At 41.3% G+C, this 12,812-nt stretch overlaps 1 protein-coding gene across 4 annotated transcripts in view; it reads right to left on the bottom strand.

Annotated features, from left to right (window-relative positions):
• Nucleotides 1-12,812, bottom strand: part of LOC109937770 (zinc finger MYM-type protein 4-like) — a 119,093-nt gene that overhangs the window by 81,768 nt on the left and 24,513 nt on the right. For all 4 annotated transcript variants that reach the window (XM_048613091.1, XM_048613093.1, XM_048613092.1 and 1 more), the window contains exon 3: nt 727-1,695. In XM_048613091.1, coding sequence (XP_048469048.1) covers nt 727-1,695 — 969 coding nt within the window. The remainder of the gene's footprint in view (nt 1-726; nt 1,696-12,812) is intronic.

The following is a 12,812-nucleotide window of genomic DNA, read 5'->3' as shown; positions in this document are numbered from 1 at the left end:
GAACAGTCAGTGCAGATTGCGTGCTCAAGTCTTTGGAGTAGTACTTAAGCCCTCAACTTCATTCCTCAAAGGTAAGAATACTACTACTGAAAAATTCAGTGGTTATACTCACCCAAATAAGAAACAGTAAATGTGCTGAAATGAACATCTAGGTTCCACAAGCTTAGTGATATGAATTGACTGCACACTTGTACATTCCACTGCATTAAGGTTTCTTCATTGCTTGTGAAATGAACAATATCTTAAGACCACAAATCTATTGGGCTGCATATATGGTCACATTAAGTAAACAAATTTTGGTAAAGTGAATACAAAACAACAATCCTCATTATTGCCTATTGAGAAAGTAAGCCTCCAAATTCCCTGATGCAACCAAAAAATAAACATATGCTATCCAAAGTAAAAGGAGAAAGTGACACAGAGCTAATGCTTTCCATATATAATTGAAAGCTTTTAAACAATTCCTTACAAACCATTTTTTTTTTTTTTAAAAAGAGTTGTTTTTACAACACAGCAATTGTTCCAATTGTCATCTCTTCTCCTCTGAAGCTTTTGGTCCTTGCAAGAATTAACGAATAATGAAAAGAAGTGTAAATTATGACGCATTCCTCAAAATAGAAGTGATGACTAATAATGCAACATCTTTTTCTGACTAAGACCTGATGACTCTCTCTAATCTAGGACTGGGGTCTGTGCTTCATACTACGTCTCATTTTTGGAACGAACCTGCAGATAAATCTTCATGCCGAGGCACTTTTCGATTCTTTTCAATTTTTCCTTTATCCAGGACTTCAGTCCTTGCAGATTCCCCATGTCTTTCCACAGCCCCTCTCGCAAGACAGTCAACCATTGTTGGCAAACAATCTTTAATTGCTAACCTTGTCTCTGACATAAAGTCTTTCTTTTCTGATCTTTTTATTGGAAATCCAACAGATTCTTTTAGGATAACTGATTTGCGTAATAACGCTGCAGACTTTTCATCTTCACCCATAGTAAGCTTACTTCGTGCTCTCGAAATAGCATCTCCATTTTCAGCAATATTAAATAGTTCAGTTTTATGCAAAGTCAAATTACTTTCACTGTCATTACACAAAGTTGTTTTGTGAATGTCCCGATTCTCATCTTCACATTCAAAGCGCCTGTCACAATCATTTAACAGCAAGTCCTTCTCAAAACTGTTTGCACCATCTGATGCATATTCATTATGTTTGCTTTCAACTGGTTGCTTTCTATATTTTAGCTCATCAAGCTCAGTCTTCCTCCTCTTTACCTCAGCTTCATTAAATATGCCCTGTTCAACTCCATTTCCTTCTTCGAAATTATCACTAAGAGTAATTTGGTTAGTTTGAGTGTGCTGAATCCTTGGACTGTCCACTGGATCAAAGTCAACTTCATTGTCATTATCTTCCCCTAAAGGCACAGCAACAAGTTCACTTGAGCTCATATAGTCATTTTGATCTTCATCTAACAGAGAATGTCCTCTTTGTAATAAAGTTTGCTCTTTATTTTTAAAAACATCACTCTGCCTCCCAAATGAGTCACTCTGACCAAAGCTACTTTCATTCACAGTCACAGACAGTTCAAGTCTTCTCTCAGCTTTAGCTCGATTGGTTGTGCTGAAGTCTAGTGCCTCAGGAGAAGAGTCTCTGGATAGAACTGGTTGCCAACCGCCTTGTGTATCCATCTCATCCTCACCTAAGAGGAAAGGAGAACAAAGAAACAGAGTTATATTTGTATACTGTCAATGAGCTCATATGAAATGAATACTTTATAAACATTCCTTTTTCAACATTTCATTGTCTAAACCCCTACTGTCAGTATGTCTGAGGGCAATCCAATTGGCACCAGCCAAAACCTGGCACACTGAGCCAAAAGAAAAAGTACACTGCAATCCACAAAAACTTGAAGTTTCAAAACTCCCTCCTAATCTCATTCCAGACCTGGTAGCCTTCTATCCTAAGCCTGGTTTATAAACATTACTCAAAATGCTTCCAATATTTATAAGCTCTACTCCTGTCCTGAATGCAGGCTCTTTCAATATATATGCACCACATTTTAAAAACTAAAAACATTATTGCTTTAAAATTATAGACTAATCTATAGTAACAATTAATTTGAAAATATGCTCAGATAAAGCCAAGTGGAATTTTGAGCAAGTCAACATGATCTAAAAGTAACAGCAGAAACTGTGATGGATAATTACATGGACGATGAAAGCAGGTTGCAAGTTAACAATGAAGAAAAATGTGCGAAAGAAACCTACTGGAATGGATGAAATTGAGGATTATCATTTATTGTCACTTGCATTTTAAAGTGAATAATACAGTAAAAATAGTGAAAAACTTCAACAGTAGTCACAATCCAGCACCATTTTGAATAGTTTAAGAATGAAAAGGACAAAAGATAGAACTGAAAGAGAGTCCTGAGCCAGCTCACTAACAACACTTGCGCCGCCATCCCTCCTCGACTGCCTCGCCACCCCACTAACGTCGGCATCACCTCACTTTATGTGCCAGCTCTTCGCCACTGGGCCCACCTCGCTGTCACCAGGTCCTGTGCTGAAACCACAATTGCCCTCCAAGAGTCCCTGGTGCCACTGCCACCTCAATTACACAGTTGCCGCTCTGAATGAAGCACAATACCGCTGCTGGAGTCACCGCCTCATCAATGCCAGCAGTCCCCACTCTGGGCCTACTGCAACCCCAGAGGTCGCTGCTAGACCAGGCCGCTGCCTCACCAACAGTCCCGTTCTGGCCACCCTCCCGCGATGTTGCCTTGCTGCACCACAATCATGAAAAGTCCACTGCCGCTGCCAATCACAGGAGCAGCTTTGCCACCATTGTCCCTAGTCGCCGTGAGGTGTCACAGCCACTGCTGCCTCCAAGGATGCAAAAAGCCACTATTCCGCACATGGCCCACTCCAGTTGCCACGCTGATTTCACCGACTAACCCGCCACAAAAGGCTCCAAAGAGAAGAAAAATGAAAGGAAAAAAGAAGCTAAATGAAAGAAAAAAGAAAGCATGCAGGAGTTGTTGAGCCTTGGGCAAGAGCCCACACACAGCCCTGCTTCTCTGCTGCCATCACACTTCCTTAACTGTTTTGTAATACTATTTAATATTTTAATATTACATGGTTGGTCCATAATAGATCAATTAATATTAAAATTTTAGACATGAATATGGATTTGAATTTTCTAATTTTGGCATTTAAATGACAAATAAGTGAAAACCATGCTCTATTTAACTTCTGGCATCATTTGAATCTTTCAGCTGAAATGGTACCCAGTCACCACTTTTCACTTATGTATTTCCATATGCAAATGTTGCCTTTTCCGAGTGTTCTATATTGAACTCGTTGTCCAACACTTGATTTGAGGTGCCCTGGATTTTACATTATGTTGCAAACATCTTTATTTTTGAGTACAATTTTAACAGATTAAAAACTTCCCCAGATTAGTGGTGACAGATTTCCCTAGAAAGTGTGAACACTTAAATGAAGTAAAAATCAAAAGCGGTGCAAATGCCAACTGTTCCAAAGAAGAAACTGCCAGAAGATATCAAAATGTCAGCAAATATCTGAACAAAACAACTAGTTTTAGTGGTTCATGGGTGTAAAAATAAAAAAAAAAATTGGGCCAGGCAAGGCAATTCAGCCCTTTGAACCTGCTTTGTCATTTCTTAAGATCATGGCTGATCTAATTGTGGCCTTGACTCCACATCCTTACCTAATCTGCACGCTGTGAATCTATAATCAAATAAGATTTAACTGAATGAGTATTACCATTACTTGCTAGAAGACTATTGCACAGGCAAATGACCCTTTGAAAAAAATACTCAACATCAACTTGAATGACAGCCTCTTATTTTTAAACTGTGTTGTCCGGTTTTAGTTTCTCCCATTCTCTCAGCATTAAACTTTTCAAGTCCCCTCTGAACTTTACATATTTCATTAAAATCACATTTTATTCTTCTAACAGGACAGATTTGTCCAACCTTTCTTCATGCAATAACTCCTTCATCCTGGGAATCAGTCGAGTAAATCTTCCCTGTACTGCTTCTGCTGTCATTATATCCTTTTAAGTACAGAGACAAAAAAATGTAGTGCCACCGATTCTTTGTGCAAACGCAGTAAAACTTCCCTGCTAATGCATTTAATTCTCCATTGCAATAAATGGAACCCAACTCTTCATGCCATTCAGAACTCTCACCAAGAAAAAAATTCCAGTTTGTCCTTCTGAGATCTAAAGTCAATGGTCTCAAACTTGGATATTACTGAAGAACACGGAAATCACAAGGAGCAGGCTCGCAGCCCTGCCTGACTTCACCCCCTTCCATCCTCTGCTCCATCACCCGACCTTCACCACCCTCTCCAAGGAATTCAACAGCAGCTAAACAGTTAACTAAACAGCTTACTACATCAACTAATACCTTCTCACTAACATGTCATTGACTGACTGAGAGAATTTTCTGCGTGCAAATGCATTGTATGTTTCCAAGAAAATAACCACCACAAAAAATCAAAAGGACTTCATTGGATGGTAAGCAGTTTGGTCATCCTGAGGTTGTCAAAGTTAAAATAGAAATGGAAGTCCTTCTTTCTCAAATCAATATTAAACATTTGACAGAATATTTCTATTGTACTGGACATCACAGAGCAGAATGCAACTTAGTATGGTTTAACCTGAAACACTTGCCTATAATTCACAGAGAAAGAAGTTTAATTTAAAAACGTACAGACAGATCTGAGTTAGGTGTTGTAAGTAGCTAAATATCAATTTTCTAGGAATACAAAAAAAACATAATTTACTGCCTTCAGTTGGTGGAGAATATTCAAGGGTCGCTTAAGCAAGGCTGTCAGGAGCTCCTTTCTCCTCGTAATGCCACCCATGGTGCCGAAGTCTGGGGTGCTGCTATACAAAGTATTGTCCAAAAAGTATTCAAAGCAGGACAGACAAAGATTATCCATCTCACCAGCTGCGAAAGAAGAAAGCTGATGCAGCATGGTTGTCATGGTCATTGTGGCTTGACAGGTCACCGAAAACTAACCAATGAAGATCATGTGGGCAGTTATGGTGCCACAAGATCCTCATGCTAAGTGAAGACATGCACAAAAATCTACCACAGTTCATTGCCAAGTTCTGTGACGATGGTGAATTGATGACAGGGATGAGGCTGTGAATCTTGGCGTTCCTAATCAATGTGGGCATGAAGGTTACTGGACACCTGTTGAGACAGAGATGTCTTCAGGCAACACCATCTGTAACTGAGCTGTAGACCCTTTCCTCACCCTGGGTGACAGAGGCCAGAAAAGTTACCCTATAAAACGGACGTTCCACTTTCTGCTGGTTAAGGAACCACACCATGCAGCAGCATTATCACTGTGATGAAAGAAATCAAATTCTAAATATTGCAACTTAATCTTAGAACTCGAAAGGATAGTGACTGTCCAGAGAGAGGAACTACAGTCATATCATCAACATACAAAACTCAATGCTAGAACTGTATAAAACACTGGTTAGGCCAGAGCCAGCATATTGTGTACAGTCCTGGAACACACATTATAGAAGGAATGTGATAACATTGGAGACGGTGCAACAGTGAATTACCAGGATGTTGCCTGGGCTGCGAAGTTTCAGTTATGAAGAGAGATTGGACAGACTGAGTTCTTTTCCTTAAACCAGAGAGGATTGAGGGGACTTGATCGAGATGTATAAAACTGTGAGGAGCATAGATAGAGGAGACAGGAAAGAAGACTTTTCCCCATTATCAATGATCACCAGGCACAGATTTAAGGTAAGGAGCTGAAGGTTTAAAGGAGATGTCAAGAAAATCCTTTCTTATTTTTAACCCAGAGGGTAGTGAAAATCTGGAACTCATGACCTGTAAAAGGTGGTAGAGGCAGACACTCATAATATTCAAGCAGTAATTTGGAAATGCACTTGTGATGCCAAAACATTCAAGACCATAGGCCAAGTGCTGAAAAATAGGATTAGACTAGTTAGGTAGTTGTTTTTGACCACCATGGACAATGAGGGTCCAAAGCCCTTTTTCTGGGCTGTAGATCTCTATGACTCTATAAATTTTACTTTGCTGCTCTCAGTGATACTCCCCCTCCTGGGGAGGGATCGGTAAACTAACAAGAAGGGGGATACATCAACTACTACAAATCTTATGTCCATACAGCTGGTTGCGTGATATTGATTGGATCTTGAATGCACTGTCAGAACTTTCCAATTGTGTAAAAGAAAGGTTCACCTCCAGTTCAACCATAATCAATATTGCCATTAACATCAGCTCCTAGGACCCAATCCTTGACTCAGATGAAAGTGTTAAGAAAAAGTTCTATTTTAACCTCAAAGCTCTCAATGCTTTCACCAAAGAAGAAAACATCCTTCTCCTCGGGGGCTTCAGTGTCAGGGTTAGCCATGACCCAGACGTGTGGAGATGAACTATTGGGAAAAACCAGATGGGAAATGCCAATGCAATTGGTCTTCATCATCTGGAAAAGTGTATTCAGCATGGCCTCCTTACAACAAATACCTTTCTCCATCAGAAGAACAAATACAAAACCAGGCAGAGATATCATAGATCAAAGCACAAGCATCTTTTGTATTATGTTATTATTTGAGTTAAAGATCCAACTTACATCTGCATCATTCAATCCATGCAGGGGACAGATGCGTGTTGGACAGAGCATTGATTTCTTTAATCTGTAATGAACATCCATTTAGCACAAGAACATCACATGAACAACAGTCCAAGAGGAGTAAGATCAACGTCACCTCCGTAAAGCAGCTCCAACCAAAAAAGAAGTTTTAAAAGCAGTTCATAACCAACCAGGGACTTGTTCACATACCCAACTCAATTTCAGAACAGTGGGATCAAATATAGTCAGCTGAACATGACGTGTTCAGACCTCTAGGTTTTTGAGTACGATCAACATTAGGACTAGCACAATAAAAATGATAGAAACCTCCTGGAGCTAAAACAAACTGCCTCTATAGCTTGAGAGATCTGTTGAAGATTACAAGTCAAGATGGCAGCGTTCCAGCAGCTCAAGAGTAGCACCCGAAGCCAATTCCGGAATATTAAAGACAAGTGGTGGGAAGAGAAAGCCCAAGAAACCGCTTGCAGGATGGTCTCTCTTCTTAAGGATAACAATGCTGCGAAGAACATTTTCAACAATGCTCCAAATGACAGAGAGATAGTCACAGAACACATAAATGTTATGGTGCAGGAGGTCATTCGATTCATCATGTCTGCATCTGACCTCCAAATGGGCATTGGGTTTAGTGTCATTCTCTTGCTCTTCCCTTGTAACCTTGTACGTTGTTTATTTAAATAATCACCTTGTTCCCTCTTGAACGCATCAATTGAACCTGCCTCCACCACGCTGCTGGGTAGTGCATGCCAGACCCAAATCATTCATTGTGTGAAAAAGTACCTTCCAAACATCACATTTCTTTCTTTAACAACTCAGTTTAAAGCTGTGTCCTTTTGTTCTTGATCCTTTTACAAACATGAATAAGCTTCTCCCCAATGATTCTTTCTAACCACTCTATGATTTTTCTAACAGATCTCCACTTAGCCCCCTCTCTAAAGTTGAGGGTCTTAATCTCTCTCAACTATCCTCAAAAGTGAAGCTTCTCATTCCTAGGACAATTCTTGTAAATCCCTCAGCACTCTCTCCAACACATTCATATCCTTCATTTAATGCGGTGCCCAAAACTGTCTATTGCAAGTTAAGCATCACCACCTTGTTCTTGTACTCTATTGCCCCTATTAATAAAACTCAGGATACTGTATACTTGAAAAATTGGTCTTTCAACCTGTCCTGTCATCTTCAATGATCCATAAACATCAACACTCCCTCTGCTCCTGCATCCCCTTTCAGATTGTAACTTTTATTTTGTCCATGGATTCCTATCAAAATGTATCATTTCACACTTCTCTGAACTGACCTTCATCTGCAAACTATTTGTCTGGTCCACAAACTTATCTTGTGTCCTTTTGAAGTTCTACATTGTCCTCTTTGAAATTTAACATGATTTAAATTTTGTAGCATTATCTGCAAACTTTCAAAGTGTCTCCTGCACACCAAGATCTAGATCATTAATAAATATCAAGAAACGCTAGGATCCCAACACAGACCCTTGGGGAACTTCTGTATAAAGCTTCTTTCAGAAGACCATGAGAAATAGGAAAAAGAGTAGGCTGTTTGGTCCCTTGACCCTGTTCCACCATTCATTAGGATCATGATCAATCTGATACCTTTCAAGTCCACTTTCCTGCATTTTTGCTATAATCCTTGATCCCACTTGACTCATCAAGAATAAGTGTTTGAAGGGTCCATCATGTCACTATAACATGCCCAATGCCACTATAATTCCCACTTTTACTTCCTTCAATCTCCTTGGATACAGCTCATCTGGTTCTTGTCCTTGTCAACTTCAAGTACCAACAATCAATCCAACACTTATTTCTCAGCAAATTTGAACACGTTTAGTGACCGAGGTTCCTGTTTCTTTTGTCACCATAGCCTGGGTAGTATCTACCTCCTCAGGAAGGATAGAGGCCAGGTATTCCTTTAGTACCTCAGCCATTCCCTCTGCCTCCATATTCATATCCGCTTCACAGTCTCTAAACAGCCCTCCTCCTCATTTTATAATACGTTGAATACCTTCGTGCGTATAGAAGACTTTGAGATTCCTCTTTATGTTGGCTGCCAAATCTTTTCTCATAATTCCTTTTCGCTATCCTCACGCAATCTGCACTTCCTGTCTGAAACTTCTGCATTTCTCTTGGTTCTCAATTGTATTTTCTACCTGACTTATGTCATAAGCACTTTTTAAAATGATGAACAATCTCTACTTCCTTTGTCATCCAGGGAGCTCTAGATTTGTTGGTCTTACCTTTCCCTTTTGAGGGAATATACTCTGGCTGGAGCTAAACCATGACCTCAAAAGTAGCCCATTGCTCAGGTACAGTTTTTGCCGCCAACCTCATCCAGCTGCACTGTGGCCCTATTGAAGTAGGCTCCCATGCCACTTGATGCTTTCTTGCTCTGGATTAATGCTGGTCATTCTCCTCCACCATCCTTAGCATTACAATGCAATGATCACTGTCTACTAAATGCTCCCCACTCACACATGATCCACCCCATTTCCAGAACCAGGTCCAACAGCGCTTTTTGTTTTGGAGTGAACACATACTGCTGCAGGAAACTCACCTGAAAAAAAATCAAGGAGACTTGGCCCTCGCTGCTCCTTCAAATACCAAAATCCCAGTTTATATTTGGGTAATTGACATGGCCCATTATAACTACATTGCAATGTTCGCATCTCTCCGTAATTTCCCTGCAGATTTGTTTCTCTGTATCCTTCCCATGGTGGTCTATTGACTACACTTGCACCCTTTTTGTTCTTAGCTGTAACCAAAGTGATTCTGTCTTCGAAACTTCTCAGACATCATATTTGTCCAGCACTGCAATGCTTTCTCTAACCAATACTGTTACTCCCTCCTCCTTTCCTTCCTTTTCTATCTTTTCTGAAAACCTTGTACCCAGCAATATTTAACACCCAGTCCTATCCTTCCTTGCGCCAGGTCTCCATTATCACCACATCATTATATTTCCATATGGCAGTGCCTGTAACTCCCCCATTAATTTATTATACTCGTATATTCACATTATATCCATTACCCTGATTCAGACTTCACTTTTTCACCCTTACTTCAATAACACCCTTGGACGTTTTATTCACTACGCTAGCACTATTTGCCTTTCCAAATATTCTGTGCATCCCCAGTAATCTGTGGCAGAATCAACAGTGACCCTCCAGCAATGGGAGTGCAGCAACAAGAAATCACAGCATAGTCCTGGTGGTATCCAACTAAGATCTTAAAAGATCATGCATTTTAGACCCAAGGTTTCAAACACTTATCCTGTGGATTTTGAAAAAAAAAAGCCTCTGACTTCAGGGATGCATGATATTAAGGTGCCAGTGTTGGAGTGGATTGGACAAAGTCAAAAATCAGATGCCACCAGGTTATAATCCAGCAAATTTATTTGAAAACACTAGCTTTCAAAGCATTGCTCCTTCATCAGGTAGCGAGAGAGAGACAAAATTTACAAGTAAAAGATCAAAAGATCATACGACAGATACGACTGTATTGAATAAACAAAAAATGGTTCGTCAACTCCCAACTGTTAAATCTTTAATCAGTTAGAAAGGAGATGTAGATTTCAATTGATTAAAATGAAAATCTCAGAATTTCTTTTAACTCACTGCCCCGAGATAACTAAAGGTTTTTTTTTTAACGTGTATACAAGAGGTGACAGCCCAGGTCAGACAATGCATTTTCAGCGTGCGGGCTTGTTTAGAATCTGTCTGCATTTTAACCTGGGATCCAACTGGTTTTATTTCCAAAGCAGGAATTCATGAAATGCCCCACTGACTGTTTCTACAAATTGTGCACTTTTTGAACAAAATAACCTATATTTACAAATGAAAATCTGCAAATGCAAATTGACCGTGTGGGGGAGAGGGCGCGCAGGCGGGGGAAGGGGCAAGGAGGTGAGGGAGCGGGTGGGGGGGGGGGAGGGGCGAGGGGGCGCACAGGCGGGGGAAGAGGGCACGAGGCCAGAATCAGTCTCATTCTTGGACACACGCATCTCTATCAAGGACAGACACCTCAGTATCTCACTCTACCACAAACCTACAGATAACCCCACAATGCTACTCTTCTCTAGCTTCCACTCTAAACATATTAAAACAGCCATCCTCTACAAACAAACCCTGTGCATACACAGGATCTGCTCAGATAAAGATGTTGAAGGACGCCGTCATAAGAACAGGATTGAATTCTCAACTCACTGATCACCAGTTCCGAAGTGCCACAGCGAAAAACCATAATGACCTCCTCAGAAGACAGACACTGTATACGACTAATAGGGTACCCTTCATCATCCAGTACTTCCCAGGAGCGGAGAAACTATGCCATGCTCTACGCAGCCTTCGACACATCGATGACTACAAGCACCTTGCCAAGATCTTCCTTGCGCCTCCACTTCTCACCTTCAAACAACCACAAAACCTTAGACTACTCAGCCTTCAGGACAACATCGGCCACTACATCACACAGCCCTGCCGTAGCAACCTCTGCAAGACATGTCAGATCATTGACATGGACCCTACCATAACACGTGGAAATACCGCCCACCACGTGTACGGTTGATACACACGACTTGGCCAACGCTGTCTTTCTCCAATGCTGCAGGCAAAGATGCCCCAGATGCATGGTATATTGGCGAAACCATGCATACGCTATGACAATATGAATGGACACTGCGTAACAATTGCCAGACAGGGGTGTTCCCTCCCAGTGGGGGAGCACTTTAGCAGTCAAGGACATTCGGCCTCGGATCTTCAGGTAAATGCCTCGAAGGCGGCCTTCAGGATACACAACAATGCAGAGTTACCAAGCAGAGGCTGATAGCCACATTCGGTACCTATTTAGGACAGCCTCAACCGTGATCTTGCCCTACAGGTGACCCCGCCACACTATACACTCTCACACACCCTCTCTCTCTCATATAGATACACACACAGACAAACACACATACATGCTCCCGCACACTCTCTCGCTCTCCCTCACGCATACAGACACACAGAAGCACTCACAGACACTCACCACCCCTCCCTCCCCCTAATACACACAGGCATGTGCGCATGCGCACACACAGGCATGCAAGCACACGCATTTACAGATTTGTATTTGCAGATATATTCTATTTTGTTCAAAAAGCGCACAATTTGTAGACACAGTCAGTCAATGGGGCATTTTATAAATTCCTGCTTTGGAAATGAAACAGTTGGATCCCAGGTTAAAACAGACAGATTCTAAACAAGCCTTCACACTGAAAATGCATTGTCTGACCTGAGCTGTCACCCCTTGTATACACTAAAAGAGCACTTCGTTATCTCGGGGCAGTGACTTGAAAGAAATTCTGGGATTTTCATTTTAATCAATTGAAACCTGCAACTCTTTTCTAACTGATTAAAGATTTAACAGGCGGGAGTTAATGAGCCATTTTTTTGTTTATTCAATACAGTCGTATTTGTTGTATGATCTTTTGATCTTTTACTTGTAAATTCTGTGTCTTGATGTCTCTCTCACTACACCTGATGAAGGAGCAATGCTTCAAAAGCTAGTGTTTTTAAATGAACCTGCTGGACTATAACCGGGTGGTGTGAGATTTTTGACCCTCAGGAATGCAATCACTGTAATCTTCATGCTATGAAAACCGTTAAGGGTACTTCCCTGTTGCCTACTCCAGGGAAATTTCTGAATCGTCTGTCTCTGCGGAAATCCCATCAGAAACAATGTGGCTTTAGAGCTTCCAGGGGAATGTCTGATGCCATCTTTGTTGCCCGGTAAACCCATGATAAAAGTCGAGGGCAACAACAGGGACTCTCCATTGCGTTCAATGACTCAACAAAACCATTTTATTCAGTGACAGTAGGAACTGCAGATGCTGGAGAATCCGAGACAACAAGGTGCAGGGCTGGATGAACACAGCAGGCCAAGCAGCATCATAGGAGCAGAGAGGCTGACGTTTCGGGCCTAGACCCTTCATCAGAAAAGGGGGAGGGGAAGGGGGTTCCGAAATAAATAGGGAGAGAGTGGGAGGCGGATAGAAGAGGGATAGAGGAGAGGAAACAAACAGGTCGAAGACGCGGGGATGGAGCCAGTAAAGGTGAGTGTAGGTAGGGAGTTAGGAAGGGGATAGGTCAGTCCAGGGAGGACGGACA

Source organism: Rhincodon typus, chromosome 27 (genome assembly GCF_021869965.1).
Source record: "Rhincodon typus isolate 14 chromosome 27, sRhiTyp1.1, whole genome shotgun sequence".
Classification (NCBI taxonomy): domain Eukaryota; kingdom Metazoa; phylum Chordata; class Chondrichthyes; order Orectolobiformes; family Rhincodontidae; genus Rhincodon; species Rhincodon typus.
Note: the sequence above shows the minus strand (reverse complement) of the source record. Positions and strands in the feature narration are given on the sequence as shown.